Below are 16371 nucleotides of genomic sequence, written 5' to 3'. Positions count from 1 at the left end.
CAGAGGACCCTGGGACATCGTCCCTCGCCACCACAGACATTGTCTGACTCCATCGCCACCACAGACATTGTTGATTCATTTCTCCCTGTGGCCCTCAGAGGCAACTGTTGTTGTGATTTTGGGCCTTACAAAAATAAATTGAAATTGAAACCAACTCTATGTGACATTATAGTAGTGAAATACCAAAGTCAGGAACTAAAGTTTGTAGTTAACAGTTAACACAAAATTATCTAAAGTTAAACTGGATCTTTTTTTTTTTTTATGTGATAATGTAAGAGTAGCTAACGGTGCCACGAAAAAACAATGTTGGGGTAATTTTATAATCTTTTTTTTTATTTTTTTTATATTAATTTTATAGTTTCTTACAATGTCTCAAATGCGCAAATTAACAGTTGCCATGTGCTGTTATTTCCATGTTTGTAACTTGAAAAAACAAAAACAAAAATCTGTTGTAATCGCACAAATACTTATTGTAAATTCAATCAGTATTTTTTTTTAATTTGATTATGTTTACAATACACATATGTACTTATATGAATCAGGAGCGTGTAATATAAACGGTCTACCACAAGATGTCATAAGACGTACATGAAAATGTGTCTCCGCAAGAACAGTTATTTCTACGCAGATCCGTTTTAGGTCACACGTGGATTTATAAATGAACGACTCATTAATGTATTATTTTAGTTGAGGAATTGACCAAAACAATTAAATTAACTTAACAGTTAAGACACACCCTCCAACAGTTTTAACCAATTAAAAACTAGCATTAAACTTTAAGCCAATCAGCACACAGTAGTACACCTTTCCTCGTTTTGAGCTTACTACAAGGAGCAGTTTCCAAACGGCCAGTATGGCATGTGTTTGCGGTGTAAATGAATATCCTTAAAACTGACCTACACCAAAACTAGAAAGTCCTGTCAAGCCAGTCCCGCGGAGCTCCAGCACTCCTGCTCCAGCAGTCCTGCAGCAGCACTCCTGCTCCAGCAGTCCTGCACCAGCAGCATGAACGTGGACAGGTAAGAACGACTCAAGGTGTGCTCTCTGCAAATGGACACGTTCATTTGGACCAACTTACAGATATTTGAGTCATCATCGACTATGAGCTCGTGGTAGTTTAATTAGTTTACAGCTACAGTCTACAGCATTAGCCTAGAAAAAGTAAAATGTTCATTTTATGGTTGACTTAAAATCAGTGGTGGAAAGAGTATTGAAAACCTGTGTTCAAGTAAAAGTACATTTACATGGCTAAATACTCATTAATACAAGTCCGTGTATTGCTGTCAGAATTTTACTGAAGTGAAGTAATATAAAGTAAAAAAGTACTGATGAAGAATACTTTCCATTAGAGGCCTAAAACAAGGTGAATGTTGTCCTGCTATTAAAACTCAACATGTGAAGTAGGTTTACTTTAGAGGTACAAGTTAATCGATTCATATTTCTTATAATTGGTTGTTGAAAGAATCTTCGACTAATTTGGAAATTGAATAAGTTTTATGACTCAAATCGAAATTTGTTTAGTGTATTTGATCAAAACACTCTTTTGTCCTTAAATGTGCTCAACCAGATCTTCAAACACTTCATTTTAGTTTCATCTCGGGCAAATTTAGTAAAAAACATTTCGTTCTCAACAACAAATCGATCAATCAAAAAAATAATTGCTGGACTAATCGATTACTAGAACGATTGTTGATTGCAGCTCTAGTTTACATTCAACGTTGGATGTAAATAAAAAGTAAATATTTATTATTAGGCCTATTCATAAAAATATGATTTAGGATATCTAGTTTTCTGAGCACAGAAACAACATAATATTTCTTCTTTCATTTAGCACTTATTGCTCTTATCTTTTAATTTTAACATTTGAATTGTGTAAAAGTGAAGAAATACACACTATTTAAATTGATAATATTGTTAGTGAACTGTCCAACATAGTTTAATTTAAAATAGTGTGTAGATAAAAGTCATATCTCTGTACAAGAGAAAGTTGTGCACCTCCCATTCCCATTGAAGGTCTTAACATAAACATTGTCACATGGGACTGTGGCAGGTTTGGTGAGAAACCGCCTGGGGCTGATTTTCTGGCTTGGCAGACGTGGCTTTTGTTAATGACAGATTAGATTTGCGCTAACACGGCTCGCTGTGGCTTTGTCCCTTTGGCTCTTCAGTAAGCGACTCATGGTGGTGATACCAAACGACGTAGCGCCACAGCAACTGTTTAGTGGCAGTGATGAAGAGGCCTGGAAGCAATACCTGGAAAACCCACTGACCACTGCCACCAAAGCCATGATGAGCATTAACGGGGATGACGAGAGTGCCGCAGCGTTGGGCTTACTCTACGACTACTACAAGGTGCACACATTTTAAATCTACTATGCTCGTAAAGGTGGAGGTCACAATGACGGGTGTTTAGTGTGATGTTCGTATTATGTCATTTCAGGAACATTCTGATCTTACAAATGCCACTTATTTTTACCTCAGCACCACGTCAGATGATGCGGGAGACATAAAACATACAAACACTTATTTTTATGTATTGGCATTAGTAGACTATAAACATGACCATTCATGTAGTTAAAGCACTTATTGTTGTTTTGTGATTATTTAGCATTTTTTCACTGCACTTTGACCGTGTTGGATCTTGCTTACAACACCACAAACGTTTATTCCAAGTTAGTTTTGCGATATTGATATAATTGGTTGTTGAATGCTGTGAGGAGCAGTCGACTTAATTCCACATACAATATCACCCTGGAGAGCTTAACAGGATATACAATGAAACACGCCCTTTATTACTTTGCAAATTCTGTCTTGACTCCTGTTTCTAGAAGAATGCTCTATTGTCATTTAAAAATAGATTTGCCGGTAGTAAGATGGAGACTAAATTCTAAACACTATAAGACTCCAGAGGGGTCAATAAAAGAGCAGATAACGTGTGAAGTGAATTATTTACCTTTGTGTTGTTTGAATAAATTGATGATTTGCTCCTAATTTTATGAAAATGGCTGAAGTCTCCAGTTTGGTCATGTTTATGAATGACTACACATTGTACTGTAATTATTTTTTTATTGTTTTGCAGGTTTCTAAAAGCAAGAAGACCGCCAACACCAAACCGCCTGTTCCTGATGATTACAACATGTTAGACCAAGCTCTGAACCCGATGCCGGTCAACCTGTCGCTACACAATACAGTGACCGTAGACTATTCAAAAAAACACCACGGACCTCTTAATGTACCAACAGATTCACACACTGGGAAAGACCGATGTGCAACAGTTTTGGTTAAATCACAAGCTCAAACTGCAAATGTCTGCACAGAAGAACTCGGGGACGCAATAAGAATCCCTTATGAACAAAGCAGATATGATGACTTCTTTTCTGGGTTTCTGAAAGAAGAACAGAGGAGCACTCCGGACAGCGTCTACGAGGATGAGGTGAGGCCGAGAGTTTTCAAACATCCAACATCCATAAACAAGATTTTAAGAGTTTAAGTGCTGCACAGCATAGCTTTTCTTTTTTTTTTTTTTAAACCCAACATTTTACTTTAATAAAATGACACATTTAATTTGACACTAATTGAACTAGGCCTAATAAAACCAACCAGAACAATAAAAACAACAAATTAGATAAATATAATCAAATAAGATGAGTAAAAAAAGTAATGATTAACTAAAATCATAGACAAAACAACAGGGTGTCAAGAAGGGAATAAACGAAACATCTATTTTTCTTAATCATTCATTAGCACTACTAATACTTTTGCTGACAACTCTAATAATTATCGCATGCTTATTTCTTTAGGTGTATCAACATTCTTCTGGGGGAGCCAACCAATTACACTACTACGCATCAAAGTAAGTGTATTTACTTCCTGTCTATTCATTGTGCTTTACCCTGTAAGAGAGAGAATATCAAAATAGTAAAAGTAATGCATGTATAATTGATATATTTCTTTGCAATGATAGCTTCCTGTATTGTCTTGAGGCCAGTATGTCTCTGCGGCCGCGACATGAAGATGGTCCAATGGCATATCTGAACAGGGGACAGTTCTACCCTTTGACCCTGTCCCACTCTCTGGGGCCTAAATTCCAGTTCAGATCAGCATCTCCATCGAGGACAAACCAGAGCACAGGGAGAGGGGTGGAGCTGCAGCAGGACAGTGTCGTCCAGGTGAGCCCGGCTTGTGTGAGGGGGACACAAATGTAGTTTAGACCCTTAATTGTGAAGCAAACTTTCATTCTGCACATGAATTCAATAATTCAGACTCTTTACATGAGAATGTCTGTATTATGACAACTAAACACATGGAATATTCTTACTCTCCTAAGAGCTGTAGTTGACTAAAGGCCCTGCCAATCGACTAAAACGGGCGTAGCAAAAGCGCTATGTGTTTGACCCAAACTGCACTCATAACTATGGGGTTCACACACTATTTATTCACAAAAGTACTATGCAAGAGTGAATTTCTATGTAAAAAGGCAAAATCTTCAGCTAACTCTCCCCAAATTTTGGTCGACTGAATTAACTATTGTACTTATATTTGATTGCATGGTGGTGGTTGTTTTTTCTGTGCCCTACTGTTGTGGTGATGTTCCCTTTCCTCCTTTTTACTTTGCAGAGTGTCATCATGGTGGTTTTTGGCGAGGACAAGAGCAGAGATGAGCAGCTAAAGAATTGGAAATACTGGCATTCACGACAACACACGGCCAAACAGCGGGTTCTTGATATAGGTAAGAATGGCCTTTCGCTAACATCGCTAGCAGGATGTTAATATGATAATATGATGTAGCAGGAGTTATACAATGCAGGTTTTTAATGTCTTTCAGGTTAATCCATATCCTACTATTAAAAGGAATATAGTAATTGTAAAATTGCAATTATTTTAAAAGATTCCATTAGACTTACTACTACTAGCTTCTATTGCGCTGTCCATTGTAGGGCTGCAATAGAGGATTATTCTGATAATCAATTAATCCAGCAATCATTCTTTTGATTTATAAACGTTTTGTTTGAAACACAAAATGCCAGTTAGTTGTTGTTGTTTTTTGACCCAGATGAAGCCAAGGTGATTCACAAAGAAATTTGTTTTTTGATCTAAAACACTAAATGCTCTTGTTTCCTTTGACTTCCGATAGTAATTCTTGCTTTGTTCAAGTCATAAAACTTATTTTCTTTTCCCAGCACATGACATGCTCTGGAGTCTGTATAGAGTCCAGAAAACAATCATTTAATTACTAAATTAGTTAACAATTATCTCTTGGTTATTGATTAGTTGCGATTAATCGTTAAACTTGTTTCAGCCCTAGTCCCTTCCACTTCATAGTAAGGAGTTTGACTACACAAGGAGTACAAGGAGTTTGACTACATTTCAAACGTCTGTCAGTATGGAAGTGTAAACAATAGGCAAACCTTCAAGTTCAGTTTGATTAACTGTCAGTCCACGATTCCCACAAGATCCATGAGAAGAGGCAGCTCCTGGGTTTGCATTTGCATAGACGTTAACAAGAGAGATGGGTGTGGCCTGGACGAGGGCCATCTCCTGAACAGTTCAACGAGACAAGCACAGACCTGCTGCTTTACAGACATAAAGTAAGCTTTAGGAGGGTTTAGAACAGGGCCATTGTCAGGGGGAGGAAGGGGTCAAGCAGAGTAGGATTGTCATCGACTAAAGACATTTTTGGTCGACTAAACGTTTGCCCTGTGCGTCAATAATAGTGTCCCAGCCCCAGTTCACAGCAATCTCAACTAACAAAACTTTATAGTAAATTCATGAGGTCTGTAGTTTACTTGCAGTAGCTGTATCTGTTACCGTAGCACCCTATTTTAGACATGTTTCTTGATCCGACTTGGTCTTCGTTTACTGCTCTCAGTTCAATGCAGATGTATAAATAATATATAGTGTCTTGCTCATCTCATTTTGATATTTATAAAAGTTGTATTGTGTATACATTTGCCTGATACTTAATACGCCATTGGTGCAGCGTGCATGACAACCGCCAACGCAGCATTAAACACGACTGACTTGTTGTTGCAGCCGACTATAAAGAAAGCTTCAGCACAATTTCCAACGTTGAAGAAATCGCCTACAACGCCGTCTCCTTCACATGGGACGTCGCAGAAGAGGCCAAGGTAAAGTCAGTTGTTCTGCCCTTAAGCTCACCAAACAAAGAAACCTGTTTTTCACCCCATCCCATTGTCACAGGTGATTGAGGGACTGAGGGCATTGAGATAGTCGGACAGAAACCAAACAAAATGGACTTAAAGGAGGGACCACAGTTTCATTCACCACAATAGAGGATCAGGATTGTGTCATCGCGCCTCTGTTAGCCTCACGTTAAACCAAAGGAGATTGTAAAATGGTATTCTAACACTAGAGGGCTAATTGTCGTTTCCTTTGATTCAGCAGCTTATCAGTTTGATCCAAGGCTCTTTTGTTGACTTTTGTATGATGTTTTCGCCCACGTTTATCACATCTGACCAGTGACGTGAAGTTTTTGACGTTCCACCTCGAGCGCTGTGAACACAAACTTTTGTTTTCACGTTAAGCGTCAGCTGATAAATATTTACTGTGTAGACACAACCAAAAAAAAGAGTCCTTAGTCGTTAAGTTGATAAACTGGTTTGTGTTTTGGTCAACATTATTAGGATCGTCTTATTATTTCATGGGGATTATAAAAGTGTTTGGAGTGAGTTTGATGCGGTTTACTCTCACTTCTCCGTATGTGTAGTTGTTAGGGCGTTTTGTTAATGCAGTTTGGGTCAGATTTCTAGTCGGAGCATAGATTAATTAAATAGTTTTAGAGTTCGTGCCACGCCCCCTTTCATCGATCGATTGATGTACAGGGCGGTTTAGTCAACCAAACATTTCTTATCCTTATCTTCTTTGGTTAAGGATCATTCCATCTACTATTTCTAATTACTAAACGTCAAGAATGATTTTGTTTACCTGCTTTGTATGTGTTGGCTACTTCCAGGAGCCTTCAGAAGTGTCACATGGTGTAGTGACGTTTTAAGTGTGTGAATGAACGAAAAGACATTGTTGTTTAATACACATTTCTTCAACAAATCAACAACAGCATTAGTCATGGAAGCACACTTGTACAAGAACTGTGCTACAGACAATCTTGTGAAGAGGTTTACACAACTATCCTTGAGAATAAAATGTTAAATAATATTAGAGTAAAGTATGTGTGTGTTCATGAAAAGTCAACGCAAAAACTTTCAGCAGCATTGTTTAATTTTAATCAATTATTATTGGGCGTGAATGTCCAATAAACAACTTTAGCCAGCTGAAACGATTTGAATACAGCCTATTTATTGAAAATTGGGTAACTTATTTCATTCCATTCCATCAAACTCTTTGTTTTATTTGACCAAACTGTTGCTAAGCGTTGCTCCCCATCCTCCACCCACAGTTTAGCAATAGCATTTCACATTTGCTGCTCCCTGAGTCTTGCCTTTCTGTTTGTCTCCGGTAGCACAACGCTTCACCCCTATGACCTCATTTACTTTCAGAAGGGCTTTTTTTTTTTATTTTTTTTTTAAAGGATTGCCAATTTGCACCAAACTCCACACACGTCCCACTCACTTACTGAGACTGTAGAGGCCGTGTAGGAGGCGGACTCTGTGCTTCAGGCCTTTTCAAACCAATAGCGATTGTTGCGGGTTTAGACACGACTTTGAGCAGTGGGAAAATCGCTGTTCCCTGTTGAAGAAAGTCTACCGTTATACATGGACCTGTTGTTCAAGCTGTTAGTCCTGTTTAACTGGTGTAGTTTACATTGATGATCTCGCTTTGGCACTTCATGAGAGATGTCATAATTGTTCGTGGGAAATGTGTCGGGTCATAAATGTTTTTGTTGTGATCTGTGGGAATAATAATACTTCCTGCTTTGTTAAAAAAAATATAAAAACTGCAGCCATACAACTTGCCAGTGCAGACTTACTGGAATGAAAATTAAAAGTAAATGATGTTCTTAATATATGTAAGAGAGATGAATTGTGATTATTGATGCTAATTATTACAGAATTACAATGTTTTGGCAGCAACACGTCTCAGAAAGGAACAAAAATGCACAGTTTTTCCACAGCGCCGTAAAGTGTCCTCTCTAAACGCGTCTTGTTGTTTATCCCTCAGGTGTTTATTTCGGTGAACTGCCTGAGCACGGACTTCTCGTCACAGAAAGGCGTTAAAGGGACCCCACTGAAAATCCAGATCGACACGTACAGCTACAACGGATCCAACCGCAAACCCATCCACCGAGCGTTCACAGAGATCAAGGTCTTCTGCGATAAGGTGCAGATTTACGACGGTTCCTCTGTGAAGGGAAACCGCAAACATGATGTGGATGTGATGTGTAGATGCGTGTGCGTTTTGACTTTTGCTCCATGTGGCAGGGAGCAGAGAGGAAGCTGCGCGATGAAGAGAAAAAGCAGCTCAGAAAAAGGACCAGGGGTAAGTCGTTCTGCCACGGCAATATTGACAAAATTCACAGCCCCCTTTTTTTGTTCTCCCAATAATAATAACAAATATAGCCGCAAGCGGCAATGATCGGCCCTCGCCACGCCGCCGCCACACCGCCGCCAATTGTCCTTTTATTACGCTAAACATAACTAAACATTTAACCTCCATATAAAATCTGTAGGGGGCGCTGTGGCGCCAAATTAATTTATTTCACTTCAAGTAGGTTTAGGGCAAAGAGTTTAACAACTGATTCTAATTTGACGCAATTCGGACTTTATCTGCGCAAACGGCCGAAATTTTAAATATGGGAGATTTCTGAAATTCTAGCTACAGTTTGCGGCTTCGCCGCACAGAGACCGTGAGAGGTATCAATGTAATTTGGATAACTTTTGATGTCCCACTCCTCAGTAGCATTTTCACCAAATTTCAGCTTTTTAGGGCCAACGCCCTGGGAGGAGTTCGTAAAAGTACGACGTTTGGAAAAACTCCGAAGTCATGTTTAGCCATTTTTGAAGCAATATGGCCGACATTTGGTTGGGCGGACGGCGTTGCCGTAATAATATTTTTTACTTCTCTTGTCACCATCTACCTCTGCGCCAAATTTCATGATTCTACGATCAGATTTTTTTTGGGTCATTTCCCATCTCTCAATGCATTTTTGGTACATTTGGGGGCGCTGACGCGCCAATTTTTTTAATTTTAGAAAAAGGAAATAGCCAGAATGTAGAGAGGCACGATTTTTAGAGGTGTGAACATTTTTGTGACTTTTCGTCAATGTTCACTGGGTGAAAAATAGGGGGGTTGGTCCCGAGAAGAAGAAAGAAGAAAGAAGAAAGAAGAAAGAAGAAAGAAGAAAGAAGAAAGAAGAAAGAAGAAAGAATAATATTCCGATGCGAAAACAATGTTTCCCATTTTTCAAATATCATAAACTATACATTTTCGGAAAGCGCTCGCGCTTTCCTACCTCATGGTGTGGGTCACTGGTCACTGACGGGTACTTTCGTTAATTTTGAGTGGGCTCCGCCCACTTTGTGTTTTTGGCCCTCTATACAGTAATAATGTTCAATTTTTGCATTACATGCTTATATGCTCGGAACATGCAAGAGATGGGGAACGTATTCGTGAGCTACTTAGCGCAAATGAGTGCTTTATATGGGGATGACGACCGCGAAGCGGTCGTCATCTCAATGTAAAGTGCTCGTTTAGTGCGCACTTTTGCACGGGCTTCGCCCGTTTACAACGGTAATGTTTCATTTTCCTACTACTAATTAGTATGCACGGGGCGTGCGTGAGTGAAGGAGTGCGTTAGTGAGTGTTTGGAAGTGGGCGAGCTGCCTCTCGCCAGCTTGTGGCGCTCGGGCCTAATAATAATAATAAAATGGATTAGAAATGTGCTACAACGTGTTTTAAGTGTGGCACAAAAAGATGTCTATGTTTAATGCCGTACTGAGGAACATTGTAGTGCAAAATCTTTAAAAAGTATATATATAATACTTAAACTGCATTTGTTGGGAGGCCAAATGGTGAGTTACAGCTGTTTCCCAATTGATATCACTTTCCATGCTTCAAATAAGAGAAGTAAAGTGTCAAGTTGAGTAAAAATAGCCTAATAAATTGTGCGGTTGTGAATCTTGTGTGTCAAAGTTAACCTGGAGCAGAGTGTGTGTTATTGAAGTAAACCTTTTTAACAGTGTCATTAACTCTCGCTTCAGGTAAAAGTGGCAGTTGTGTATCCCAGGCTCCAGTGAAGAGATCTGACACAACTTTACTCAAATCGGAGCAGGACTTGGACTCCCAGCCGGTCCTCTTCATCCCGGACGCTCACTTTGGGAATCTGCAGCGATCGGGACAGGTTAGATTACACAGACTCACAAATATTACTTACAAATCCAAAATGATTTCCCCTTCCATCTGGGATCTAACTTGTATCCTTTTGGTCGCAGGTTTTTGCTTTTAACACAGAAGAAGTTGTAAGTGATGGGTAAGGGCCTTATCTATCACACCTTTGTTGCAGGATGTTAAAAAGTATGGCTTTATTGAGTGTTTTTGTTCTTTTGTGCAGGAGTGTGAAGATGAGGAGAATCTCGTGCGTTTCTGAGGAGGACTTGTGTCCAACTCCAGTGAAGAGGCCCAAACTTGAACCAGAAAAAAGAGGTTTGAAAACCTCCCCTTTTTAAAATGCTTTATCCTTTTATAGTATTTTCTACTCATGGTAAAACATTGACGTGTCGCTGGTGAGTTATTTTCCCCTGTAAAGTTTTATTTCTTATTCTTAGTCCTTTTGTACGTGAGAAAAGAAAGTGATGAAGTTTTTGATGCTTTGATGTTGCGGACACCGACTCTCAAAGCACTCACGGAGGCCGTAAGTATAGTATAGTATGGTAATCTGTAACATGTCTATTATTCCTCCTTTTATTTTATGACCACCATTGTCTGTGTCTGTATTTACCTCACAGATATCAGAGAAATATGCAGTGCCAATTGACAAAAAGGTGAAGGTTTACCAGAAAAGCAAAAAAGGGTGAGAGCATTTCAAATTTCATCTTCGTGGCTCCACCCAGAGATTCCATACAATGTGTTTTGAGTTTGTGACTTTTAAGTAGATTAAATGTGATGTGAAAGAGACAAAGTACCTGGGTTTATACAAATAAATTCCACATTCACTGAACAGTTTTGTGTCTTTTCAAAGGGTCCTGGTGAACATGGATGACAACATCATCCAGCACTACTCCAATGAGGACACCTTTATTTTGGCCATAGAGGCGTCTGCAGACTCACTTCGAGTCACTCTCTCTGAGATATGACAGAACTGCTCACACAAGCGCTTCATACATGACACAACTGTTATTTCTATACTGTATTTATTGCATGCAACAGTGACAAGTGGGTATTAGAAGGTGGCTAAAATCCTAACATTTAAGTCCTTGTTTGATTATATTTGAATTGCATGCAAGGTGTGTTCAGAAATGAATTGATTAGAAATATCTTGATCAAAAATATCTCCACCACAATAGTTTATTTTAAATCAATATGAATGTAATATCAATATTAAGGTCCTCTTATTTTAAACACATTGTTGAAAGTCAGGAAACACATTTTCAGTCATAGATAATGGATCTAACTTAATCCTCATTCACTGACTCATACATTGACCTACTTTTTTTATGACCCCTTGTGGCCAAATTTGGAAATAATCAATTGTATTCCCTGCTTGTAAAATCCAATATCAGTCTAATTTATTTTCTTTACACACAGCAGAGAATGTCTTGTACCTTTTTGTATATTTGCCTCGAGAGAGCTCTTTTATGTGGTGTGAGATGTCGCTGTGAAGTAGCATTTGTAATTATGGGCGATGTCTTTAAGAGTCTCCTGGATGTGGTTAAACTGTGGCTTTGTCGTTTGTGCTTATTGACTTCTGTCACCCAGAAAAACACTGTAATCATTTACATTTATGATTGTTATTATAGGAACTCATAACTGGTCCAACAATATTCAATGTCGTTTTCACTTTTATGCTCAACTCAAGTGTGTTGTAATGTACAGGTTTTCTATTATTGGTAAATAAATATAGTTTTATATTGTGTCACTAGTCTGTCCTTTAGTTCTTGTTTCTATGGTACTTGGGATAATTCCTCTTCAGAGCTCGTTCCTGTTACTGGCCTTTGGCAGGTGCACACTGGCCTTTGGCAGGTGCACACTGGACACTGGTCAGTTACTGATAAACGTACACAAACAAGCATTCAGCCTAACATGGTGCAGCAGGAACCATCTGAGTAATCGCACAAGTGAACACATTTTTATAACGCTTGCTTATTATAAAGGTACAGAAAATACCCAGTTTAAAAGTCGTTAAACCCCTTGTGTTCCCTTGGGGTCTGGATGATGTCTGTATGACGCCTCCTCCCTCCACAACATGACATTTTGTATGTTTTTGTTTAACTTGTAAAAATAGTGACAATATAAGCAGTAGTAGAAAAAGCTTCAGTTGTAGTCATCTGGACTCGGTTAGAAAAAATACTTTTATTTTTTCTAACTGAGTCCAGATGACTACAACTGAAGCTTTTTCTACTATGGAACACGCCTGGACGAATGAGGGATTACACCGACAATATAAGCAGTGTTTTTAACCTACGCATGAAATAACAAAATCGAAAAATCTGTCTTCCACACAAAGATGTAAATTTATTTCTTGCCTTTTAAAATGTTGGACCAAAACACAGTCCTGTGTTTTGAAAAGCCGGCCATCACTAAATACAGGATACCATACAAAACCTACAAAATGCAACAATTACAAACATTTTGTTCAACATTTAACAATTGTACAGTATAAATTTATACAATACTGTTGTATTAATTTGGCACTTTACCACAATATGCTGTTTTGCATTTGACAGAAATGTTACACCTGATGTTTCATAAAAATCATAAAAATACAATAAAAGCAATACGCATTGTGACAGTTTCATTGAGTAAATTCTCTGTGTGTCTTTTCTTTTGTTACAAAACTAAACAGTTTATTTCATAAAACATTCAATGCATTTCTAACGGGAAAAACAACACTTGGTACATTCAGGGTTGAACCTATTAATACAGAATGACAAGAGCCTTTTCTCTTTGGAAACGGTGACAAGTAAAGGTAAATATAAAAAGCATGTGGGCTTGTGTTTCACTGTTGCACGTCTGAAAATATTTAAATACATATTGTATGTACAGGTATACTCTTGGATTCTCAACTGGTGAGACGGGGTCCTTAAGGTGTGTCATGGGCGTGGTGAAGTAAAGAAAAATGAGGGGAAATATTTTGGTTTGTTGATATGAAATGAAAGACGGTAAAACATTTATGTTTACAAACTCAAAAGTGATGGGACAATCTTTAAAATATCTCTTCTCGTAATGTACATTGTCCCCGTTTCAAATCAAGATTAGGTCATGATGTTACTATGGTTACAGTCAAAGATCGTTGACCCTGAGACGACACCAATTAAGAATCACTATGCATTTCAATGGTATTTCTTCCACTTTATTCCTAAAACCAGATTGATATCGTCAGCTTTGGCAGCCCAGAACACTGACCACTGTGAGCACAATACAAACACAAGCAATCATAAAGCGCAATGGGAGACTGGCCTTTTGTAAACATGCCTATAATCATATGCATACGTCACGTGTTAGAAGTCTGACCTGCGCCCGAGATGATGGCGTCCAGGCAGTTCAAAATACAGTTCAGAAATGTGTGCTTTGAATGCAGTAGCAACAGTTTACAGCATATGATATAAAAAGTAAATTTGTGTTTCAGTAGATCAATTTAAGTGTCATATACTTAAAACTACTTAATCACACAACCTTTTGTAATATTGGCAATATTTGCATTTGAATAATAATCAGAAACAATATATTTTCTTCTTTGGGAGTTCGTGCACGCAGCATTTCAAGCATCATTTTGAAATTGAAAATAACACCTTAAAACTACGCATTAAGAGTGACACTTTAAATTGAGCTACAGATAGAAATTCACTTGGAAATATCTACAGCACTTAAAAAGACAAGTTTTCTATTTCTTAAAGCAGTGTGACAAGTTTGCACTGAAAAGAAAGTAATTGGCTGTGAAGAAGATAAAATACTACTGATACTGATAGAGAGCATATGCATAGTAGCATTAGATGTAGATACATTTATCTTTTTGTCCCAGCACAAAATATGCACCAAGTCTATCAAGTTTGCAAAAATACACCAGACACATTCTCACAGTAGAAAAGAAGGATAAGCAATACTGAGCGAAGGGAGGTTCTTCACGAGTCCACTTTGAAAACAGTTCTGCCTTAAGCGTCACTTGGCCTCTGTCATGCCCACTATGGTACACTGTGAGTGGTGGGGGAGCGGTGTAGTTCCCGTTACAGCCAGTAGAGGCACAAAGAACCACGGACAGACGTTAACACACACACTCCAGGTTGTACTATTTACAACTTAGTTACAGTCCACTGTCTGGAGGAGGAGGACTTAGAGAGAACTTACAATACTTAAAGGAAGAAACTGCATATCCAGCCTCTGCTCTGGGTGGGAGGGGTCATTATTAATAGGGCAAAGGGGGTAACTGGGCCGTGGTTTTACAGTAATGAGGATTGGCCTATAGCCGATAGTAGAAGTCCTCAGTGCATAACTCCTTGTTCATTCACTTGAGCTGCAATCTTCATCATCTTCATCATATTCATCCTCTGCCTCAGCGAAGGAGGTTCAAGGGTCAACAAGAGAAACTCAGAGAAGCAACTGTAAAGAAACATGAAGACGTTTGGTTACAATGTGAACACAGCAGGCGTTGGTAGTACTTGGTTACATTCATTTGGGTACTTGGGTGACCTTTGAATACAATTGTACTTCTTGGAGTAGTTTTCGGGCTGCATACTTTAATTCCTACTTGAGTAATATTTTGATTACTTAAGGGAGTGAAAATGTTTGTTCCTCTTTCTACTGTGACTAATTTTATAGTGACAAAAGCTTCATGTGGACAAAGATTGAAAGATTTGTGTTTCTAGTCTTTCTAGTTTTGTGCATTATTTAATGTTTTGTTTGTCCAAGTACATTCATTAACTTAAAATTATAATTAATTATGTTCAGAGAAGTTACTCTAGATTTCCAACATTTACTCTTACAGTTCATGTAGTAGTCAAACACATTTTTATTCTTACTCGAGTCATTTCCTGGACCACTACTTTGTGCTTAATGTACATCATTTTGTTGTAACGTTACTTTTACTTGAGAAAAATGTTGGCTAAACCACCCACAGATTAAAAATATAACTAAAACCAGCCTAGTTAACCTTTATATGAAGTTAGCAAGTATAATAACGCAAGCAGGAGACAAGAAAAGACTGCACGTCCCTCATCATGCACCGTGAATATTTCCGACACTACAATTCAACTGCTGCTGTCCTTGTGCTTCAATTCTGCAACAATTTCCCCATTGGGACAAATGAAGTTAAGCAGGAGTCGAGAGGTGATGTAGTGAAAAGCACTGGCATTGGGTTTATTTGTTCATGTGATTCTCTGTTGAATAGAGGCTGTAAGAAAGCACGGGAGACTTCTAGAATGAAGTTATGAGGAAATTATCAGATGAATAGACCCAAACTGAAACAAAACCATAACAATGCACTGAACTGTATGACCTCACAGTGGAGATATTAAAGCTGGGGAACTTCATTTTCAAACAGTGAAATGAGGGAGTAGGTATTTAAAGTGACCTTTCTTACTAACTCCTATCTCTCACAGATCCATCACTACTATTCACATGCATCGGGTTATTTGGTTAAGAACAGCTTTATCAGACACAAAAGTGAAGCCAATAAGCTGACACGCCCCAAAGTGACAGAAATAACGCTTTCTTACAACATTGAAAATATAAAATGTTAATAATAATTTGATGCATGTAGAGATCTGATTTATTCACAATGTTCTGCTTGTACAATGCACTTTCTGGGGTAGAGACATGATTTACTATGTAATTATGAAAAGTTGGGAACCCCAGCTTCGATTTGCACAAAAAAAACAACAGAACACAGAACTTCAGAGCACTCTCTGAATGGCCATTTGTTCATTGAATTTAGAATTTACAAATAGAATAAAGCTTGATAATAGCTTTATTGTGTTGTGTTGAGTACATTTAATTAGATTTAAGATATTCTGAGTAATTACATACTATCCGTTAAATAGAATAGAAAAATAAAATAGAATAGCAATTAAATGATACCTTTATTAGAAAAATGTATCCATCATATCTATTTTCAGCATACCAGTAATATCATTTGATTTGGAAATATGCCTTGTTTTTCCACTGTGTACCTGACAGGAGAAGCACCTCTGTTTTCACTATTCTTTTGGCTTTTGTTTACCCCTCTGGTGCTGCTCGTGTGTAACT

At 38.1% G+C, this 16371-nt stretch overlaps 2 protein-coding genes across 2 annotated transcripts in view; one reads left to right on the top strand and one right to left on the bottom strand.

The window, feature by feature from the left end:
* The first annotated feature begins 860 nt into the window (after nucleotides 1–860).
* On the top strand, nucleotides 861–11956 carry LOC140374289 (grainyhead-like protein 2 homolog). Its single transcript, XM_072461141.1, has 15 exons — nucleotides 861–1019; nucleotides 2169–2352; nucleotides 3080–3433; nucleotides 3801–3853; nucleotides 3965–4169; nucleotides 4618–4729; nucleotides 6034–6128; nucleotides 8137–8295; nucleotides 8397–8454; nucleotides 10176–10315; nucleotides 10407–10444; nucleotides 10526–10617; nucleotides 10740–10825; nucleotides 10920–10984; nucleotides 11153–11956. The coding sequence occupies exons 1-15, from the start codon at nucleotides 1006–1008 to the stop codon at nucleotides 11265–11267; spliced, it is 1770 nt and encodes a 589-aa protein (XP_072317242.1). The 5' UTR covers nucleotides 861–1005; the 3' UTR covers nucleotides 11268–11956.
* Nucleotides 11957–12625: 669 nt separating this feature from the next.
* The window catches only part of ncalda (neurocalcin delta a), a 41717-nt gene continuing 37971 nt past the window's right edge, over nucleotides 12626–16371 (bottom strand). The window contains exon 5 of the mRNA XM_072460038.1: nucleotides 12626–14727. The gene's annotated coding sequence lies outside the window, so the exon portion shown is untranslated. The remainder of the gene's footprint in view (nucleotides 14728–16371) is intronic.

Source organism: Eucyclogobius newberryi, unplaced genomic scaffold (genome assembly GCF_026437365.1).
Source record: "Eucyclogobius newberryi isolate DKJ021-1_F unplaced genomic scaffold, fEucNew1.0.hap1 SCAF_3, whole genome shotgun sequence".
Classification (NCBI taxonomy): Eukaryota; Metazoa; Chordata; class Actinopteri; order Gobiiformes; family Gobiidae; genus Eucyclogobius; species Eucyclogobius newberryi.
Note: the sequence above shows the minus strand (reverse complement) of the source record. Positions and strands in the feature narration are given on the sequence as shown.

Coding starts and splice junctions, on each gene's coding strand:
- LOC140374289 (XM_072461141.1), top strand. Junction 6,129..8,136: donor ACGTCGCAGAAGAGGCCAAG/GTAAAGTCAGTT, acceptor TTTATCCCTCAG/GTGTTTATTTCGGTGAACTG. Junction 8,296..8,396: donor TCAAGGTCTTCTGCGATAAG/GTGCAGATTTAC, acceptor TCCATGTGGCAG/GGAGCAGAGAGGAAGCTGCG.